General features: G+C 40.3%; 1 protein-coding gene across 3 annotated transcripts in view; it reads right to left on the reverse strand.

Annotated features, from left to right (window-relative positions):
- PPP2R2C (protein phosphatase 2 regulatory subunit Bgamma) overlaps nt 1–17,475 on the reverse strand; it is a 51,432-nt gene that overhangs the window by 30,004 nt on the left and 3,953 nt on the right. The window contains exon 2 of one of the 3 annotated variants that reach the window (XM_060778041.2): nt 209–303. The exons of 1 other annotated variant lie outside the window; for it this stretch is intronic. In XM_060778041.2, the coding sequence (XP_060634024.1) occupies nt 209–275 (67 nt within the window). In that variant the 5' untranslated portion in view covers nt 276–303. Of the gene's footprint in view, nt 1–196; nt 304–17,475 lie in introns of all 3 variants that reach the window. One more of the 3 variants, XM_060778039.2, reaches the window with a different exon arrangement.

Below are 17,475 nucleotides of genomic sequence, written 5' to 3' on the forward strand. Positions count from 1 at the left end.
TTTTATTCTCTCCCCTTCTTTGTAGCCTAGCAGCAATATGGCCACCTTAAAGAAATGTTGCTTCCTATTAGTTCAACACAAGTTGGACCTTCAACCAACTTAGTGATAGATGATCGCCCACAACATGCTAAGCACACTGGGAGCTTTGGTAGCCACTGGCGTACTGCACAGCTACTGGACAGACAGAAAGACTGACCTTCCCACTCACCTCCGGAAGTGATCTCTTCAGAAGAGGGTTCAGACACATTGGCATGGCAGTGTGGGGAAGCTTGCATGGCTGTTGCTGCCCATGCTATGCCAGGCCTGTGGAAAAATAGAGGACTTCAATTTCCAGTGCTGCCAGTTCAGCACCTGTCATGCTAAATGTGCAGAAACATGGACGAAAAACCTCTTATGCCACCTCCATTAGAAACAATGATGAAATTTTAATCTCATATGTATAGGTTATCATCATTGTGATTTTTTTCATACTCAAATAGTAGTTTTGTAATCTTTACATAAAATCAGCATGGTGCAGCAGTTCAGGGCATTGGAGACCAAGGTTTGAATCACTACTCAGGCATGGAAATCCACAGGATGATCTTGGACAAGTCAGTTACGGTCAGTCTCAGCAGAGGGCAAATGCAAACTCCATTTGAACAAATCTTGACAAGAAAACCCCAAGATAGAAACACCTTACGGTCACTATAAGCCAGAAACAACTTTACGGCACACAACAACAACAAATATATGAATACCTTTTCTTAAATGTTTTATTAAGAATTGAAGACACACAACAACAAATGTGGTAAGTAAAATTTTGTGCCTATTTTGAATTCCCTGATACACATATTGGTGACTTATACTGATCGAAATTGCAGAATATTATAATTGCAGGTTTCACAGGAGAAGGGGGCAAATAGGAAAGGCAAATTTCTATCTAAACATCAAGTGTACGAGGCTGGGATTGGAGGAGAAAGAATAATGGATGCATTACTTGGAGCAATGGTAGATGTTTGAGTGGCTTCCAGGATTGTTTTGTCCCAATTTCCTCTCCGTTCTTCTTCTCCATTCAAGGAAAGCCTTGACCTCTACTCAACAACCAGAAGCCTTTGAGGTGTTGCTTTTTAGAAGTTCAAACACTTAAAATAGTCATAAAAAATACATTATCAGTTTTGCAGTTTTCAGCCTTTTCCAATTTTAAGAAGAGAAATCTCTAATGAAGAAAGGAAATGTATTGTCGAAGGCTTTCATGGCTGGAATGACTGGGTTGTTCTAGGTTTTTAGGGAGGTTGTTTTTGGAGTTCCTTTCAACTGCTTCACTTCCTTGACCCTAAGCATCTTGCAATTCCAGAGGATCTCCGGCAGCAAAGCATTACTTCCCATTTTCACCCTACCAGATAACTCTAAGATTTGCAGGTTATTCCAGACCTTGATAGAGATTTCCCTTCTTACGTTGTTGTAGGTTTTTCAGGCTGTATGGCCATGATCTAGAAGCATTATCTCCTGATGTTTCACCTGCATCCTCAGAGGTAGTGAGGTCTGCTGGAAACTAGGAAAATTGGGTTTTCATACCTAACCCCAACAGACAAGAGTTCTTTTTCCCACCCTGGACTTTCCACAGATATATAAACCCAATTTTCCTAGTTTCAACAGACCTCACAACCTCTGAAGATGCCTGCCATAGATATAGGAGAAATGTCAGGAGAGAATGCTTCTAGAACATGGCCATACAGCCTGAAAAACCTACAACATAAGAAGGGAAATATCTATCAAGGCCTGGAATTACCTGCAAATCTTACAGTTATCAAGTAGGGTGAAAATGGGAAGTAATGCTTTGCTGCCAGAGATCCTCTGGAACTGCAAGAAGCTTGGGGACAAGGAAGTGAAGCAGTTGAAAGGAACACCAAATACAACCTCCCAAACTATATGTATGTCCTAAACTCTCTGCAGCAGCACACTGCATTTATCACACCATCGGAAAACATTTTGGAAGCACTTTCTGCAGCCTAAAAATGGGAGTTTCCCGTTGATTGAAACACACAGACTGCGAATGGCTTGAAGGCTGATTTGAGGTGGCGTTAAGGATGTTGTGCAATTATGAGTGCTTCAATTTGCGGTTAGGGAGCTCTTAATGGACACCACAAGCCTTGGGCAAGAATCTCCTGCGTACACTTTATGTTCTCACATTTCCCAACACATCTCTGGTATGAGCATATATACCTTTGCAGAACAATTAACATCCCACTGCAGGAGACAAAAATCCCAAACATGCTATAGTCTACATTAAAACTACATAAAACACAACATAAAAATACACAATTAAGAAAAAAGCAAGTCAAGTAAATACTAATAGAAACGAATACCCCAAAATATTCTCCACTGCAACTTCCCCACTACCCACATCCACAAAACAAAACAAAAAATAACAGTTTACTTCTCACCCACAAAACCAAAGACATACATATAAAAAGATCATTCAGTTTCTTATTTCTACTTAACAAATATTTAATTTTCTATCTCATGAGCACATTAGAAACAAATAACATTTAAACCCCACAAGTGTTGTAGGAAATCTGCAGACCGGAAGGTTAGTAGTTCGAAGCTGTAAGTCATGGTGAGTTTCTGGCTGACAGCCTAGCTTCTGTCTACCTAGCAGTTTGAAAGCATGTAATGGGAATAGATCAATAGGTAGGGAGGTAAAAGAGTACCATACAAACATGCAGACATGGCGGCAAGACAACTGGAGAAGTCTATGAAAAACAGGCTCCTCGACATGGAAAAATGGAACAAGAGCACCTCCCCATGGCTGGAGTTGAGAATCACCTCCAGATGCCAGAGATGGAAGGGAAGGCCTTTACCTCTGTCTCTGTATTGTATGCCATTGTTTACTGCAGGGGTCCCCAAACTAAGGCCCGGGGGCCAGATACAGCCCTCCGAGGTCATTTACCCGGCCCTCACTCAGGGTCAGCCTAAATCTGAAATGACTTGAAAGCACACAACACAACAATCCTATCTCATCAGCCAAAAGTGGGGGAGGGGGGCTTGAAATTCTCAGGGTGGTCCATGAGAAGGAAGGCCTTACTGGTACATTATTTAAACTGTTATTTAAACTATCATGATCTGATCACCATGCTCAATATATCCCATATGCATTGGAGTACTGGGATAATGATACAAAAGGTTTGCTAGAGTAGATCCCCCCCCCCCCCCGCCCTGAATCAAAATCCTACGGGCATGGAAGGAACCATCACCTCAGGTCTTGGTTTTCAATGAACAGTAGATCCCAGATCACATACAGACTAAACACAAACTCATTCAAACGTACGCCTGCTTCTTTATTCAGTTGTCAGATTACCTCTGTGCCGATCCTATCCTATAAACCAGAATTCCTTGAGGGAGAACAACCAGACAGCTGTACATTTTGCAGCCACTGTGCATAATTACGCACTCACAGAACACATTCGTTTCATGCACTCAGAAGAACATATTCATTTCCACCAGCAAAAAATTAAAATATGGCTTGGCATGAATCCATCTGTTCTCTAGCACACTGCTTCTTGAACTGTTGGTTCTGACCTCAAATTGGGCCCCCTTATCTCAATATTGGGGACACAAAAAAATTGGCAACAGAAAAAGATTTCTGAATGCCATTTTGTGTTTTAGACATTTACACCAATTTGCTAGCATCAACGTAAAGTGTAAACAGCACACTCTGTAGAAAATGCTTCAGATGTACTCCATAAAAAGGAAAATTAGCCTGTAATTTGATTTGCACGCCTGTTTTTATATATTATTTATTTAAAACATATATATTTTGCCCTTCTCACCCTGCAGGGGACTCAGGGCGGAGCACTACATATATACGGCAAACATTCAATGCCGAGACATAAAACTATAAATATATACAAACATTAAAATCACTTATATCCACTTTAAAATCAGTTACTAAAAACCATCTCAGGATACCATTCTATTATTGCCTCATTGCACTGCCCCAAAGGCTTGGTCCCACAGCCAGGTCTTCACTACCTTTTGAAGGACAGGAGGGAGGAGGCTGATCTAATATGGTCAGGAAGGGAGTTCCATAACCGGGAGGCAATCACTAAGAAGGCCCTGTCTCTCGTCCCTGCCAAACGCTCCTGTGATGGTGATGGGACCAAGAGCAGGGCCTCCCCAGAAGATCTTAGTTTTTGCAGAAGTTTGTAAAGGGAGATGCATTCAGACAGATAAACTGGGCCGGGGCCATTTAGGGCTTTATAGGCCAAAGCCAGCACTTTGAATTATGCCCAGTAGCAAACAGGCAGCCAGTGGAGCTGATGTAACATGGGTGTTGTGTGCTCCCTGTATGCCACTCCAGTTATTAACCTGGCTACCTCTTGTTGGACTATTTGAAGCTTCCAAACTGTCTTCAAAGGCAACCCCATGTAGAGTGCATTGCAATAGTCTATCCTGGATGTACCGAGAGCGTGGACCTCCACGGCCAAGTCTGACTTTCCAAGGTACGGGCACAGCTGGCGTACAAGTTTTAATTGTGCAAAAGCCCCCCTATCCACCGCTGCAATCTTATATTTATATGCTTGGGGTTGTGTAAAAAATTATCAGACAGAAAGGGGAAAATGTTTAAGAAGCCCTGCTGGAGTACACCAGCTACAATTATATAGAACCATGCCCAGTGTTTAAGGCAGTCAATTCTGTTTTTCTCTATCTTCAATCATATTAATACACACATTTGTTTCTTATGTTTTCAAAGGCTCCAGATAGATCCCGGCAGGCAGTAGCTACAAGATGAATTTCAATCTTAATACAACAAAGCAAATACAAATGACTTGATTGTATTTTCCTGCATGGCAGGGGGTTGGAGTGGATGGACCAGGCAGTCTCTTCCAACTCTATGATGCTACTCAAGGCTCCATAACTTTCCCCCATCAAAAATGAATACATTATTTAGCAGCTTATTTATATTTAATTCCAATTAGAATAAAACGTATGACTTATGGTATGTAGACTGCTTGAATTTTACGTCGTTTTAACTTGGGTAGAAAATGTGTGAGAGAGACTAGAGAGAGAGAGAGAGGATTGAGGAGTGAATGATCACAACTGAGAGTGATTTGCATTTTATCATACTCATAAAAGATAGCACATTCTATTTTCAGCTATAAAATATTCAGTGTTATTCTATAATATATCACAATGCAGACTGAATAAAGAATTCTTTCTTCCTCTAATCACTTTAGCCAAGGAACACATTTTTCAAAGAAACATGTTCCAGACTGGAAATGATGATAATATAAGGCATACAATTTCCCCTTTACAAGGATGGAAAATTGGGTAAGGGAGTATTGTGTGACTGAGAAATTCCAATTTGAGATGTCTTAGCGGTGCATTCCAGAAGTAAAAGGGTTTTTTTTTCCTGAAGGTGACAAAGATGCAATTCAGCACGCATTGAAAAATGCAATATAGTTTGCATGGGAAACAGAAATGTATCTCTTGAACTATGCCAGACCGTCTTTTGTCTGCTCAACCTTTGCTGATCCTTTTGACCTGCATTTCTACTCTTTAGGTTGCCATGATCACTTTATTCTCCATCTCTACTGATTCCATCATGAGGAGGTAACATACCGGCTTTGTTCTAAGAGCAGAAAAAAAAGGAAAGCTGCCTATCTTTTAGCTGACTTCAGTGCAGTCAGGGTTTTCCTTATCTTTTCAACTTCAACGTATTTTTCTGAAATAAACACAATCTTTCTTTTTAAAAAAATACAAGTGTGAGTATATTCCATGAGGAAGCAGCTCACTAACTTGTTCGTGTGTCTATAGCGATGAATCCCCAATACATGGCTGCCAAATTTGGTCTGCTGAAAGGCTAAGGCAATAGGGCAGAACCACAGGTAGAGAAAAAACAAGCCAGACTGGGCCAGCTGTAGTTCTCACTAGTCTTGTGTATTCGTATAAAATTGCTATCCGTTTCTGTTTGTTTCATTCGTAAGGCCCCCGTTTTTTGGTTTGTTTTTTTTTTTGCGTCTCTGGAAAATGGGAGCTGTTGGGGTTCAGCCTGAGTTTGAACTTGAACCTAATTCTCTGTTTGTTCCTCCTGATGCAAATGAAAGTATATTTACTGATGCTAGTGGAAATGTACCTTTTGATGCCAATGCTCCTGAAATTAGTGAGGAAGAAACTGCTGTAGGTTTGGAAAATGCCAATGTTCCTGAAATTAGTGAGGAAGGAACTTCTGTAGATTTGGAAAATGAAAGTACCAGTGTTAATGAGAATGTTTCAGAGGGAGACCTTGAACTTTCCCTCCCTTCTGCACCTGTTAACTGTAATGACAACAGAAGGGGCCAAATTTCGGAAGACAGAAGTAAAACACTTAGTTTGCGTCGATCCTCCCGAATTCAAGAACTAAAAACATTGGCTTCAAAACAGAAGGGCGGTTCATGGAACCGATTCTTGAGTTTTAATTGCAATATGCCAGGCTGATTGCCTCAGTTCAGGCATCGTTTCAGAATTGATGAAGACCTTGGCAGTTCTCCCAGTTCCCTGGTCATAGTTTGGGAAGATTTCTAGGATATCAAGTACGGTTAGTGGATTGCTAACAGATTCCAGTATTTTCCCAGTGAGGCTTTTGGTTTTGCTTTGTCCATTTAAATTCATGTTTGCTGATTTTGCTGTGGCTTTTGACTTGCATTTTTCCTTTATTTTGTAACCATTTTTCTTCAATAAAAAAGGATTGTTTTTCATAGCCAAGTGTGGTGGATAGTTATCTTAGGGTCTCGTTCCCTGCTCTGGATTGCAACAGGAGCCTTTCCGAATGAGCATTTTCATTCCACGGCCAATAATACCATAATTTTCGACCCATTGATGGCAATGGACCATTGCTCCTGCTTTCTTTCGTTTTGAGAAGTTCGTATCAGAGGGGGAGGGACTGTTTTGTGCCCCCTTGTAACGATTTCACCAATTTTGTAACAAGGCTACTAATTTGTAAAGGAGCCACCACTTTGTAAGGGTTTATTAATTTGATAGCATAGATAATGGCTAGTGATATTGACTTGGTCTTTCTTCAGTGTGCAGCGTGACTTAACTGGGAAAGGAATTGTAACAGAGACAGAGCTTTAGGAAAAACAGTAGCAAGTTTATTGAAATGTAGAAGGAGCGTGATGGTTTCAATGTAACTTAACTCTTAGAGGCACAAATCTTCAAAGGTTACATTTATAACATTCCTTAAACAACTCTGGAAAGGACTCTTCCTTCCACTAAACAGGTTTCAAAATTATTTTTCTTCAAACTGTGTTTTTTTCCTTTAATAGGTTACTTCAGTTATAAGCTTATTCTTTCTTTGTGATGTTTCTGTTGCAAAAGAAATTGTCACTGGGTTTCTCTCACCCTTTCTCTCATACACTAACTATTAATGTATATAAGTCAACTCGACTTATTTAAACTACTCAGGCTAAAAGCCAAAACCTTCCTAATTCTTACTACAATAGAATCAGCCTCTCCTTGTAGTTTTAAACTACAGATTACTTCCCTGGTTCTCACTACACAACAGAACCAGCCACTCCTGTAGTTCGTTGACTACAGGCTAACTGTTTTAAAATGGCTGCCCTGCTAAGTGGCAGTTGGCTCCACCCCTGTTTCCATGGTAACCCAGCTCAACATGAGCTGAGCTGGCTTCCATCCCCCCTAGTTATGCAACTTTAAATACTTACCCTTTAAAACATCTATCTATAATTATACATAACTGCAAGTTAGAAAATTACACTTCTCCACACCCCTAAATGAAACTAATGGAATGAAACAATGAATGAAATGGGACAAACTGATACCACAATGTCATGTATCATGCTCGGTAGTTGTTGGTGGTAGGCCTAGCAGTTGGTGATGGAAGGGTAAATGTCAGTGTTAGTTCTAAAGGGTTGAGTAATCTGTAAGTAAGAGTTCATGGATGAAAGCAATTAAGTGTGGGGGTTTGCAAGAGATGGGTTGCAGCTGGGTGTTTCTGGATATAAGGAGCTAGCCTTGAGACTGATTTTTGGAAGAAAAGTATTTGTCTTATTTTGGTGGTAGATGCTGCTGGTTTTCCCCAGGTTTATGGATTTTCGGAATCCTGTACTCTTGGCACTCTGGAACTTTGAATCTCTGGACTGGCTTTTGACTATGGTATAGACTCTTGATCCCTGGGCTTTGCTCACTGAACTCTCAGCTTTTGACCACTGGACTGTACCTTTTGACTATGGTGTAGCGTTTTCTATCAGTTTTTGTTTTATATTCTGTAGCTGAGTGCTATCTTTATGTTTTATATTTTGGAATAATAAAAGAGCCAGAAATAAGTGCTCATTTAATTAAATTGTTTAACACAAACCGGGAGTTTGGTTCACCTCTGCCTAAATATTGGCAGAGCCCTGGCAACATGACACATGCACACCTCTAGTTCTAACTTATCTGTATTTTCCTCTTCCAAGCACACAAGTACACAGCTCAACTCTACTATATTTCTCTCCCCAGAAGTTTGCCCAAATTCAATTAAAGCAAACATTACAAAAATGGGATATGATTTTCACCCTGAGAGTGCTGGGTACAAAAAATGTGCAGCCTGGGATAAATGGTGCCCAATAAATCTATTGGGTGTAGGTACTTAACTTTAATGGGTGCTGATACATTTGCTGGAAAGCAGCCTCCGAAACCTAGAGAGGAATTGCTCAGGAAGCAGTGAGAACAGACTGGTGGAAAAATAGCATGAATCCATTACCATCCATTAAAATGGTAATGCATAAATTATATTGTTTTAATTGGAAATTTCACGGTGCTTCCTGTATAGTATGTTTCTCAGTAAGGCTCTCAGAAAGTACCATTAAATAGAATTGGAGTGTTTATAGAGGCCCCATGTCTATAGCAAAGGGGTTGGGAACCCCTTCCTTTAAAGGTGTGCCAATAGGTGAAACGTAAATGTGTGGTTTTATATCTTACTCTTTATTCTAATTCACTTTCTGAGACAAAGTAGAATTTTTTTCTAGACACTATTTGTATATGCAACTGGATACTTCTTTGCAGTAGGAAATAAGCTTTTTGTGCAGTTTGTTGGAATCTCTTTCTTAAAACACTGAGAAAAGATAATCTATATAAATAAAAATGTAATGTTCGTTTGTGGGATTAACATAACTCAAAAACCACTGGACGAATTGACACCAAATTTGGACACAAAACACCTATCAGGCCAACAAATTGTTACAGTAAGTCGTAGAATGACCAAGTGTGTGTTAAAGAAAAACCTATGATGTCAATTATTATGTGCAGCTGGTAATGTAGATCAGCCAGCATGTTTGGGCCACACCCAGTGGAGTATAACTATATGGATTTTAGAATACAGTTTAGAGAAGCAATACGCTACTCTGAGGAAGAGAAGCAATATGCTGTAATGCTGTTATGCTATAACAGTGATGCTCTTTGCTATGGTGGAATAGCTATTTACTCAAGGTTTATGTTTTGCTCTCTCATTTGAATTAAGATGAAGAAGCCTTATTCTGAGTTACTTACAAGGACTATGTAAGTTTGTTGCACTGTTTGATTTTGTATGCAACACTGCAAGTTTATGCCTCTGCTGATAAGAGTAAAGTTTTTCTGTTCCTTTTTCCTCTTGCCTGTGTCTCTTTTGCATGGAACTCGGCTAAAATTTGCTTCTGTGCAACACAAGTGACCATCACTCATAAAACACTGGAAAACACAGTGAAAGAGACTTAAAAAGCCAAAATATAAAAAATACACTACAACGCATGCACATAACGACATATATACACATATACACAAAAATATACACTTATATGCATACACAAGACACATGTACACAGACTGGGCCACAACGCGTGGCAGGGGACAGCTAGTGAAATATAAATTTAAAAATTAAATGAATTTTGTTGCCTTAAATTCTTCATTATTTTATATTAATAGTACATTATTTGAACAAACTGACAGACTGTTTAATTTGTGATGAAGAACAGAATAGCAGGATAATAGAATCTTAAAGACAAACAAGGGTAATTTAATCAAACCATGCAGGAATACACAACTAAGTCACCCCTGAAATATGCCCATCCAATTTCTGCTCAAAAACCTGCAAAAATCCTCCAACTGATTCCCTTTTATGCTTACACTGCTCTCACAATAAAAAAAATCCTTATAATATTTTGCTGGCGTTTCTTTTTTTTGTAAATTGAATCAAGCAACAGAAACAAGGGGGCTCCGTCTTCTACATTATATCCAGATATTCAGATATTTAGAGATGGCTATTGTATCGCCTCTCAAACTTCTCTAAGCATATCCAACTCCAGAACAAGACTTAGTTTCAGATGTTTGATCATCCTCTGAACACATTCCACTTTATTCTGCTCTGGTCAGATTTCACCAGGAATAATGCTGAACACCACAGTTCAAGAAAGATATTGACAAGCTTGAAGGGGTCATCACAGCCATGTTTAAATCATATAATCATAAAGTTGGGAGAGATCTTGTGAGCCATCCAGTTCAACTCCCTGCCAAGAAGCAGGAAAATCGCATTCAAAGCACCCCTGACAGATGGCCATCCTGCTTCTGCTTAAAAGCCTCCAAAGAAGGAGTTTCCACCACACTCCCAGGCAGAGAGTTCCACTGCTGAACAGCTCTCACAGTAAGGAAGTTCTTCCTAATGTTCAGGTGGAATCTCCTTTCCTGTAGTTTGAAGCCATTGTTCCACATCCTAGTCTCCAGGGCAGCAGAAAACAAGCTTGCTGACTAGCAAGAAAACCAAAGTCTGCTGGTTCTCTGATGAACTGCTCATATCACACATTCTAACAAGAGTTGCTTCTGTAGAAAAATGAGTATTGATGAAACTATAATGTGAACAAGATACAATCCAGGGCAGGACCAAGCAGAGAAGAAACTAGAATTCGCCAGGCTTAAACCAGGATTTGTTTCATAAATCTGGGACAGATAGGGTCAGGAATCAGGTTAGGTACCTAAAGTTACCAGATCCCATCTGATCTTGGAAGCTAAGCAAGGTCAGCTCTAATTAGCACTTGAATGGGAGCTCTCCAAGGAATACTAGCTGCTGCAGACTATATTTCAGAGGAGGGAGCTGGCAAAAACTGCCTCTGAGGATTACTTGCCTAAGAAGATCCTTTGGAATGCCACAGGTCACCAGGCAACTTGGAGGCAAATACACACCCTCCTCATGTATCTTCAAATATTTATTTTCTGTTATCTGCTGCAAGTGAATGGTTATTATTATCACCTCTGGAAGACACTAGAATGTTGGGTTTGGTGACAATAATCCGGGATTAATTTAACACCACTCACAAGGATTGTATTATCTGCTTTGAACAGGATTATAATCCAGTTCAAAGCAAATAATGCAGATTATCTGCTTAGATAATCTGGATTATATGGCAGTGTAGAAGGGTTCGATATCCCTTAGTGTTGATCACATTTTCTCTTTTCGTTCCAGTTCCAGTACCAGCTTCTGGGAAAGATTTGAGGAAATGTGGGGGCTGGCTTGCAAAAATGCTTTGAGGACATTCAGTTTGTTGATAGGGAAAAAGGGGTTCTCCACCTTTTCACTTTTGCTCCCTCATCACATCACTTTCACCTTTTCTCACCCCACCAGGTCCATGAGTTGAGGTGAAAGGTCTTCTGATCCTCCCCATATTCCCTGCTTGGTTAGAGCCACCATCTTGGCTCAATCTACACTGCCATATAAAATCCAGATTCTCTGTTTTGAACTCAATTATATGGCAGTGTAGACTCATATAATCCAGTTCAAAGCAAATAATCTGGATTATCTGCTTTGATAATCTGTATTATATGGCAGCGTAATCCCAGCCTGGGGGTCCAATCTATGCTGCCATATAAAATCCAGACTATCTATTTTGAACAGGATTATATGGCAGTGTACTTGTATAATCCAGTTCAAAGTGGATAGCCTGGATTATAAATTATATGGCAGTCTAGATTCAGCCTGGGAGACAGGAGAAAGGCATCCTTGTTCTCTTCCCTTTCTCCCTTCTGAAATGTCTTGTGACATATATCCAGGAAGCAGCCCGCATTGAATGGTGTCCTGTCTGGGTCCATCACTTTGTAAACATTGGACCCACCATGGCCAGTATTTAATATTAACCAGGATTGGTGTTTAATACATCATCCACTAGGCTGCACAAGGTTTTCTATCTTTGCCTTAATGGTTTGCAGCAGAAATATCTCTTACACAGTCATTCATTCTACTCTTTTCCTTTTTATCATTCCTGGTTTATTCCTTATTGTGCTTTTTACCACTTGTAAACCTATGTGGTCTTTTAGATTGAAAGAGAGTCAACCAACCATTCTAAATAAATATAGTTTCGCCTAGGAAGTTTCATAAAGGTCGCAATTAAAACAAATCTGCAGGAATCCAATCTTCCCAGGAGGGCATGCATTTCAATCTCTCCTGGAACATTCTCCATGTTGGTGCCTCTGTAGGAATAATTTCCACAGCACCCCTATGGCATGGATGGTCCTAAGAGCCCAATTAAGTCAGTTGATCCATATTCATATCCCAGCCTACTTTTTCATCTACAATTCTGGACGTAATTAATCTTTAGATTACTTATAAAATGCAGTAAGTAAGGAGAAAAGAAGAAACTCAACACTAGTGTCTATGACCATTCTAAACCGCTGGATAATAAAAGCCCCTTCTACACAGATATGTAAAATCCACATCAAACTGGATTATATTGCAGTGTAGACACAGATAAACCAGTTCAAATCAGACATTGTGGATTATCTGCCTTGATATACTGGATTATATAGCTGTATGGAAGGGCCATTAGATTATCAAAACAGATAATCCACGTTATCTGCTTTGAATTGGATCATATGAGTCTACACTGCCATATAATCCAGTTCAAAGAAGATAATCTGGATTTTATATGGCAGTATATAAGGGGTATAAGGCCCTTTCTGCATGGCCCTATATCCCAGGATCTGATCCCAGATTATCTTTTTATCTAAGATTATCTGGCAGTTGAGATTCATATAATCCGATTCAAAGCAAATAACCTAGGGTTAGATCCTGAGATATAAGCAAAGTGTAAAAGAAGTCTTAAAGAGAGAAACCAATGGCAAGATGTCTTCTGGCATTTTGATTTGTTTTCCATATAGAACATTACTTATGTATGCCACAAATTTATTTTACACTAGCTGTACCTACAAAGCGTTGCTGTGACCAACCCTCCCTTTTTCTCTCCTTTCCTTCTCTCCTTCCTTCCTTCTCTTCCCTTCTTTCCCTCCCCAATTTCTTTCCCTTCCTCTTTCTCCCCGTTCTTCCTTCTATACCTATTCTTGGACTGCAACTCCTACCAGTCCTCCTAATTGATCTACCTATCTACCTATCTATCTCTATCTAATCTATCTAACTATCTATCTGGAGGATTGCTGGGAGTTGCAGGCCAGGAATAGGAAATTGGAAATATGCAGAAATTGAATGCTCTCAAAGAAATCCAAGGAGAAGAAAGCTTGCATCTTGGAAGCAGTGCATATGGATCATCCTCCTCTCCTAAAGGGCCTGGTCTAGGGGTTGCTGGAAGCTGTAGTCCTGAAGAGAGTGTGGATATGCTATTGTGTGCTTTTTTTTTTTTTGCTGGGGGAGTCGTTTTTGCACATGCACTATAGCAGCTTTTTTGGCTTTTTAAGTCCCTTCCACTAAGTTTTTCGGTGTTTTTATGAGTGATAATCATTCATTGGCCGGATAGGTGTATTGTGTCCAAATTTGGTGTCAATTCATCCAGTGGTTTTTGTGTTATGTTAATCCCACAAACTAACATTACATTTTTATTTATATAGACTAGATGTACCTGCCACGTGTTGCTGTGGCCAACCTTCTCTCCTTCTTTCTCTCCTCCTTTCTTTCTCTCCTTCCTTCCCTTTTTTCTTCCATTCTCTCTTTTCTTCCTTCTCTTCTTCTTCCCTCCCCCCCCCCCTTTTCTTTCCCTTCCTCTTTCTCCCCTTTCTTCCTTCTCTACCTATTCTTGGACTGCAATTCCCAGCAGTCCTCCTGATCAATCTATCTATCTACCTACCTACCTATCTCTGTCTAATCTATCTATCTTATCTATCTGGAGTTGAGGCAGTTGAGGTCCAGGAATAAGAATTTGGAAATATACAGGGATTGGGATGTCCTCAAAGAAATGCAAGGAGAAGAAAACTTACAGTTTGGAAGTATCCTCCTCTCCTAAAGGGCCTGGTCTAGGGAATACTGGGAGCTGTAGTCCAAAAGACAGTGTGGATATGCTATTGTGTATCCACAATTTTGTTTGCCAAGGGGAGTTGTTTTTGCGCATGGACTGTAGTGTCTTGTTGATTTTTTGGCTTTTAAGTCCCTTCCATTGTGTTTTTCAGTGTTTTTATAAGTGATAGTAATTCATTGGCCTGATAAGTGTATTGTGTCCAAATTTTGTGTCCATTCGACCAGTGGTTTTTGAGTTATGTTAATCCCACAAACGAACATTACATTTGTATTTATATAGATTTCGGTCAAAACGGCTAAGCAAAGTAAGCAAAGGCTAGCATCACTAATGGAGACACTATGTACTTCACATTAATGAGGGAACAATCTTGAGGCATTTCAATTATCTTGCATTAACTGACCTTGCACTATTCTATTTATGGGTGGCCCTGATAATGGCACGATGAGTTTAAGGAACAAGGAGAGTTGAGTCCCATCACCATGCCCATTGGCTTTATATCCTTGCTGTGTATACATACAAATGTACAAGTGAAGGAGCTAGGCAAGTATACAACAATTCATGTGCACAGCAGTTGTGCAGGACCCATACCTACACCCGCATTGTGTTGGGTGCGCAGCTTTTAATACATTGTCAAAATGTGTAGTCCTTGGTGGCTGGTGGCTGGAGCTGCTGGGCAGTGGAGACAACCCCTCACTTCACAGTTTGGGGAATGTGTATGAACACCTCATAAACTGAAATGAAGTAGGTCCTCAGATGTGGTGGAGTCTCCTTCCTTGGAGGTTTTATAACATAATAATACAATACTTTATTATAGCCCGCCCTGTCTCCCCAAGGGGACTCAGGGCAACTTACAACAGAATAAAACACAATGACAAACATTCAATGCTGAGGATAATATTGGTGAAATGTGGATGATAACACAGCTCATTAAGCTTTTTCCCTTTGATTTTTTGTTACAATTGACAGAAGGGCCTGTAACAGAGCCTGTGGTGGCAGCACTCTCCTGGGGTTACACCTAAATCTCCTGCAAAAGATAGGTGGGGGGGGGGGGGGGACTCAGATGAGAGGAGAGGAGATAGTGAGAATGCACCTCTATGAGAATGCACAGTCCAGCCAGGAAGACTGGCAAGTAGGCAAAGACCTTTCTTTGCCAGCAGGAATTTTGGGGAGGATGATGGGCACATGGTTGTAGAGGTTGTGGGTGGAATTCTGAGTTTTAAAAATAATTTTAATTGTATTTATTATATCTTAACTGTATTATAACTTGATATCCACACAATACTATTTTTTTTCTTTCAAATTTTGTATTTGCTTTGATTTCTCAACCTGGGGGTCGGGACCCCAAGGGGGTCACGAGGGGGTGTCAGAGGGATCACCAAACACAGAAAACACAGTATTTTCTTTTGGTCATAGGAGTTCTGTGTGCGAAGTTGGTGGGGTTGAGAACGCTCTTTGACTGTAGGTGAACTATAAATCTCAGCACCTACAACTCCCAAATGTCAAGGTCTATTTTCCCCAAACTCAACCAGTGTTCACATTTGGGCATATTGAGTATTCCTGCCAACTTTGGTCCAGATCTATCATTGTTTGAGTCCACAGTGCTCTCTGGATGTAGGTGAACTACAACTTCGAAACTCAAGGTCAATGCCCACCAAACCCTTCCAGTAGTTTCTGTTGGTCATGGGAGTTCTGTGTGCCAAGTTTAGTTCAATTCCATCATTGGTGGAGTTCAGAATGCTCTGTGATTGTAGGTGAACTATAAATCACAGCAACTACAACTCCCCCCCCCCCCCCCCCCGCAACCCCATCAGTATTCAAATTTGGGTGTATCGGGTATTTGTGCCAAATTTGGTCCAGTGAATGAAATACATCCTGCATATCAGATATTTGCATTATGATTCATAACAGTAGCAAAATTACAGATATGACGTAGAAATAATTTTATGATTGGGGGTCACCACAACATGAGGAACTGTACTAAGGGGTCATGGCTGAGTCGCCTTCGGGCTGAAATGGGCGAGACAGAAATAATGTAAATAAATAAATAAATAAATAAATAAAATAGCATTAAGAAGGTTAAGAACCACTGTTTTAAACTATGATCAGATTGTGTAGTTGTTAGCCACCTTGATTCCACAGGGCATAAATAAAGAAAATAAATTCAATCCCCCTTACACCGTGTCTTTTTCCACTAAGGTGGGCACGGGGAATAAAGGTGTATATGCCAGTGAAAAAATGCCACTTATTACCCATGTCTGTAAGGCATTTGGTGGTGGGTGTGTCATGGCGCTTTGCAATAGTAGAGAGAAAATTTGCTGTTGATAAACACACATGGAGATGTGTGTCCCATCAGTAGCACCAGTGCAGTGAAGGGAACCCATCTCATGGAAACCATTCATTCCCAATGTTTGAGTGCAGTGGTGGTCAGTCCAAGACATCATTGACCTTTGCCAGAAGATCAACAACTTCGGAGTTGGAATTAGCATGGCTGCCAAGGATCCATGACATTGCCATGAGAGTTCTCTTTTTCCTAAACCTTTGCTTCCTCTCCCTCTTCAAATGAGATAATAAGTACAACATTAGAGGCTGGATGGCCATCTGTCGGGGTTGATTGTGTGCTCCTACATGGCAGGAGGTTGGACTGGATGGCCCTGGAGGTCTCTTCCAACTCTATGATTTGAAGATTCTAAAATATCCAAAACATAATGTCTCATTTGTCATGAGAAAATAAGAGGCAATGTCAGGCGTTTATAAACAGTATAGGCAGTCCCTGGTTACAAACATCCGACTCACAAACAACTCACAGTTAAGAACAGGGCTGAGACAATAGCAAGTGAGAAAAATCTCCCCCTAGGAAGGCAAGTTCACTCCTGGAAGAGCTATCATGGGGAAAAGGTCTCTCCACTGAAGATTTTTCACCAGTTCTTGTTTCCACAACAAGCCAAAATTTCCAAAATCCAATTCTCACTGGGATAGAAAGTGAGGTGAAATCTTCTGAACACGAGCACAGGTAACAAAGCATATTCCACAGGGGTGTCAACCCTTCCCTATGCTGTCCAAAGCTAATACTGTGTGTGTGTGTGACTGGAGTTACACTTATAAATGTACCTGTTCCAACTCACAACAGATTCTACTGAAGAACAAAACTACACAATCTATCTTGTTCCCAACTTGGGGACTGGCTGCATAGGGCAATCCTATATTCTACCATAGTCTTTCAAGGGTATTCTTGCACAAAACTAACCAAAGTTTG

Source organism: Anolis sagrei, chromosome 5, assembly GCF_037176765.1.
Source record: "Anolis sagrei isolate rAnoSag1 chromosome 5, rAnoSag1.mat, whole genome shotgun sequence".
In the NCBI taxonomy this organism is placed as follows: Eukaryota; Metazoa; Chordata; class Lepidosauria; order Squamata; family Dactyloidae; genus Anolis; species Anolis sagrei.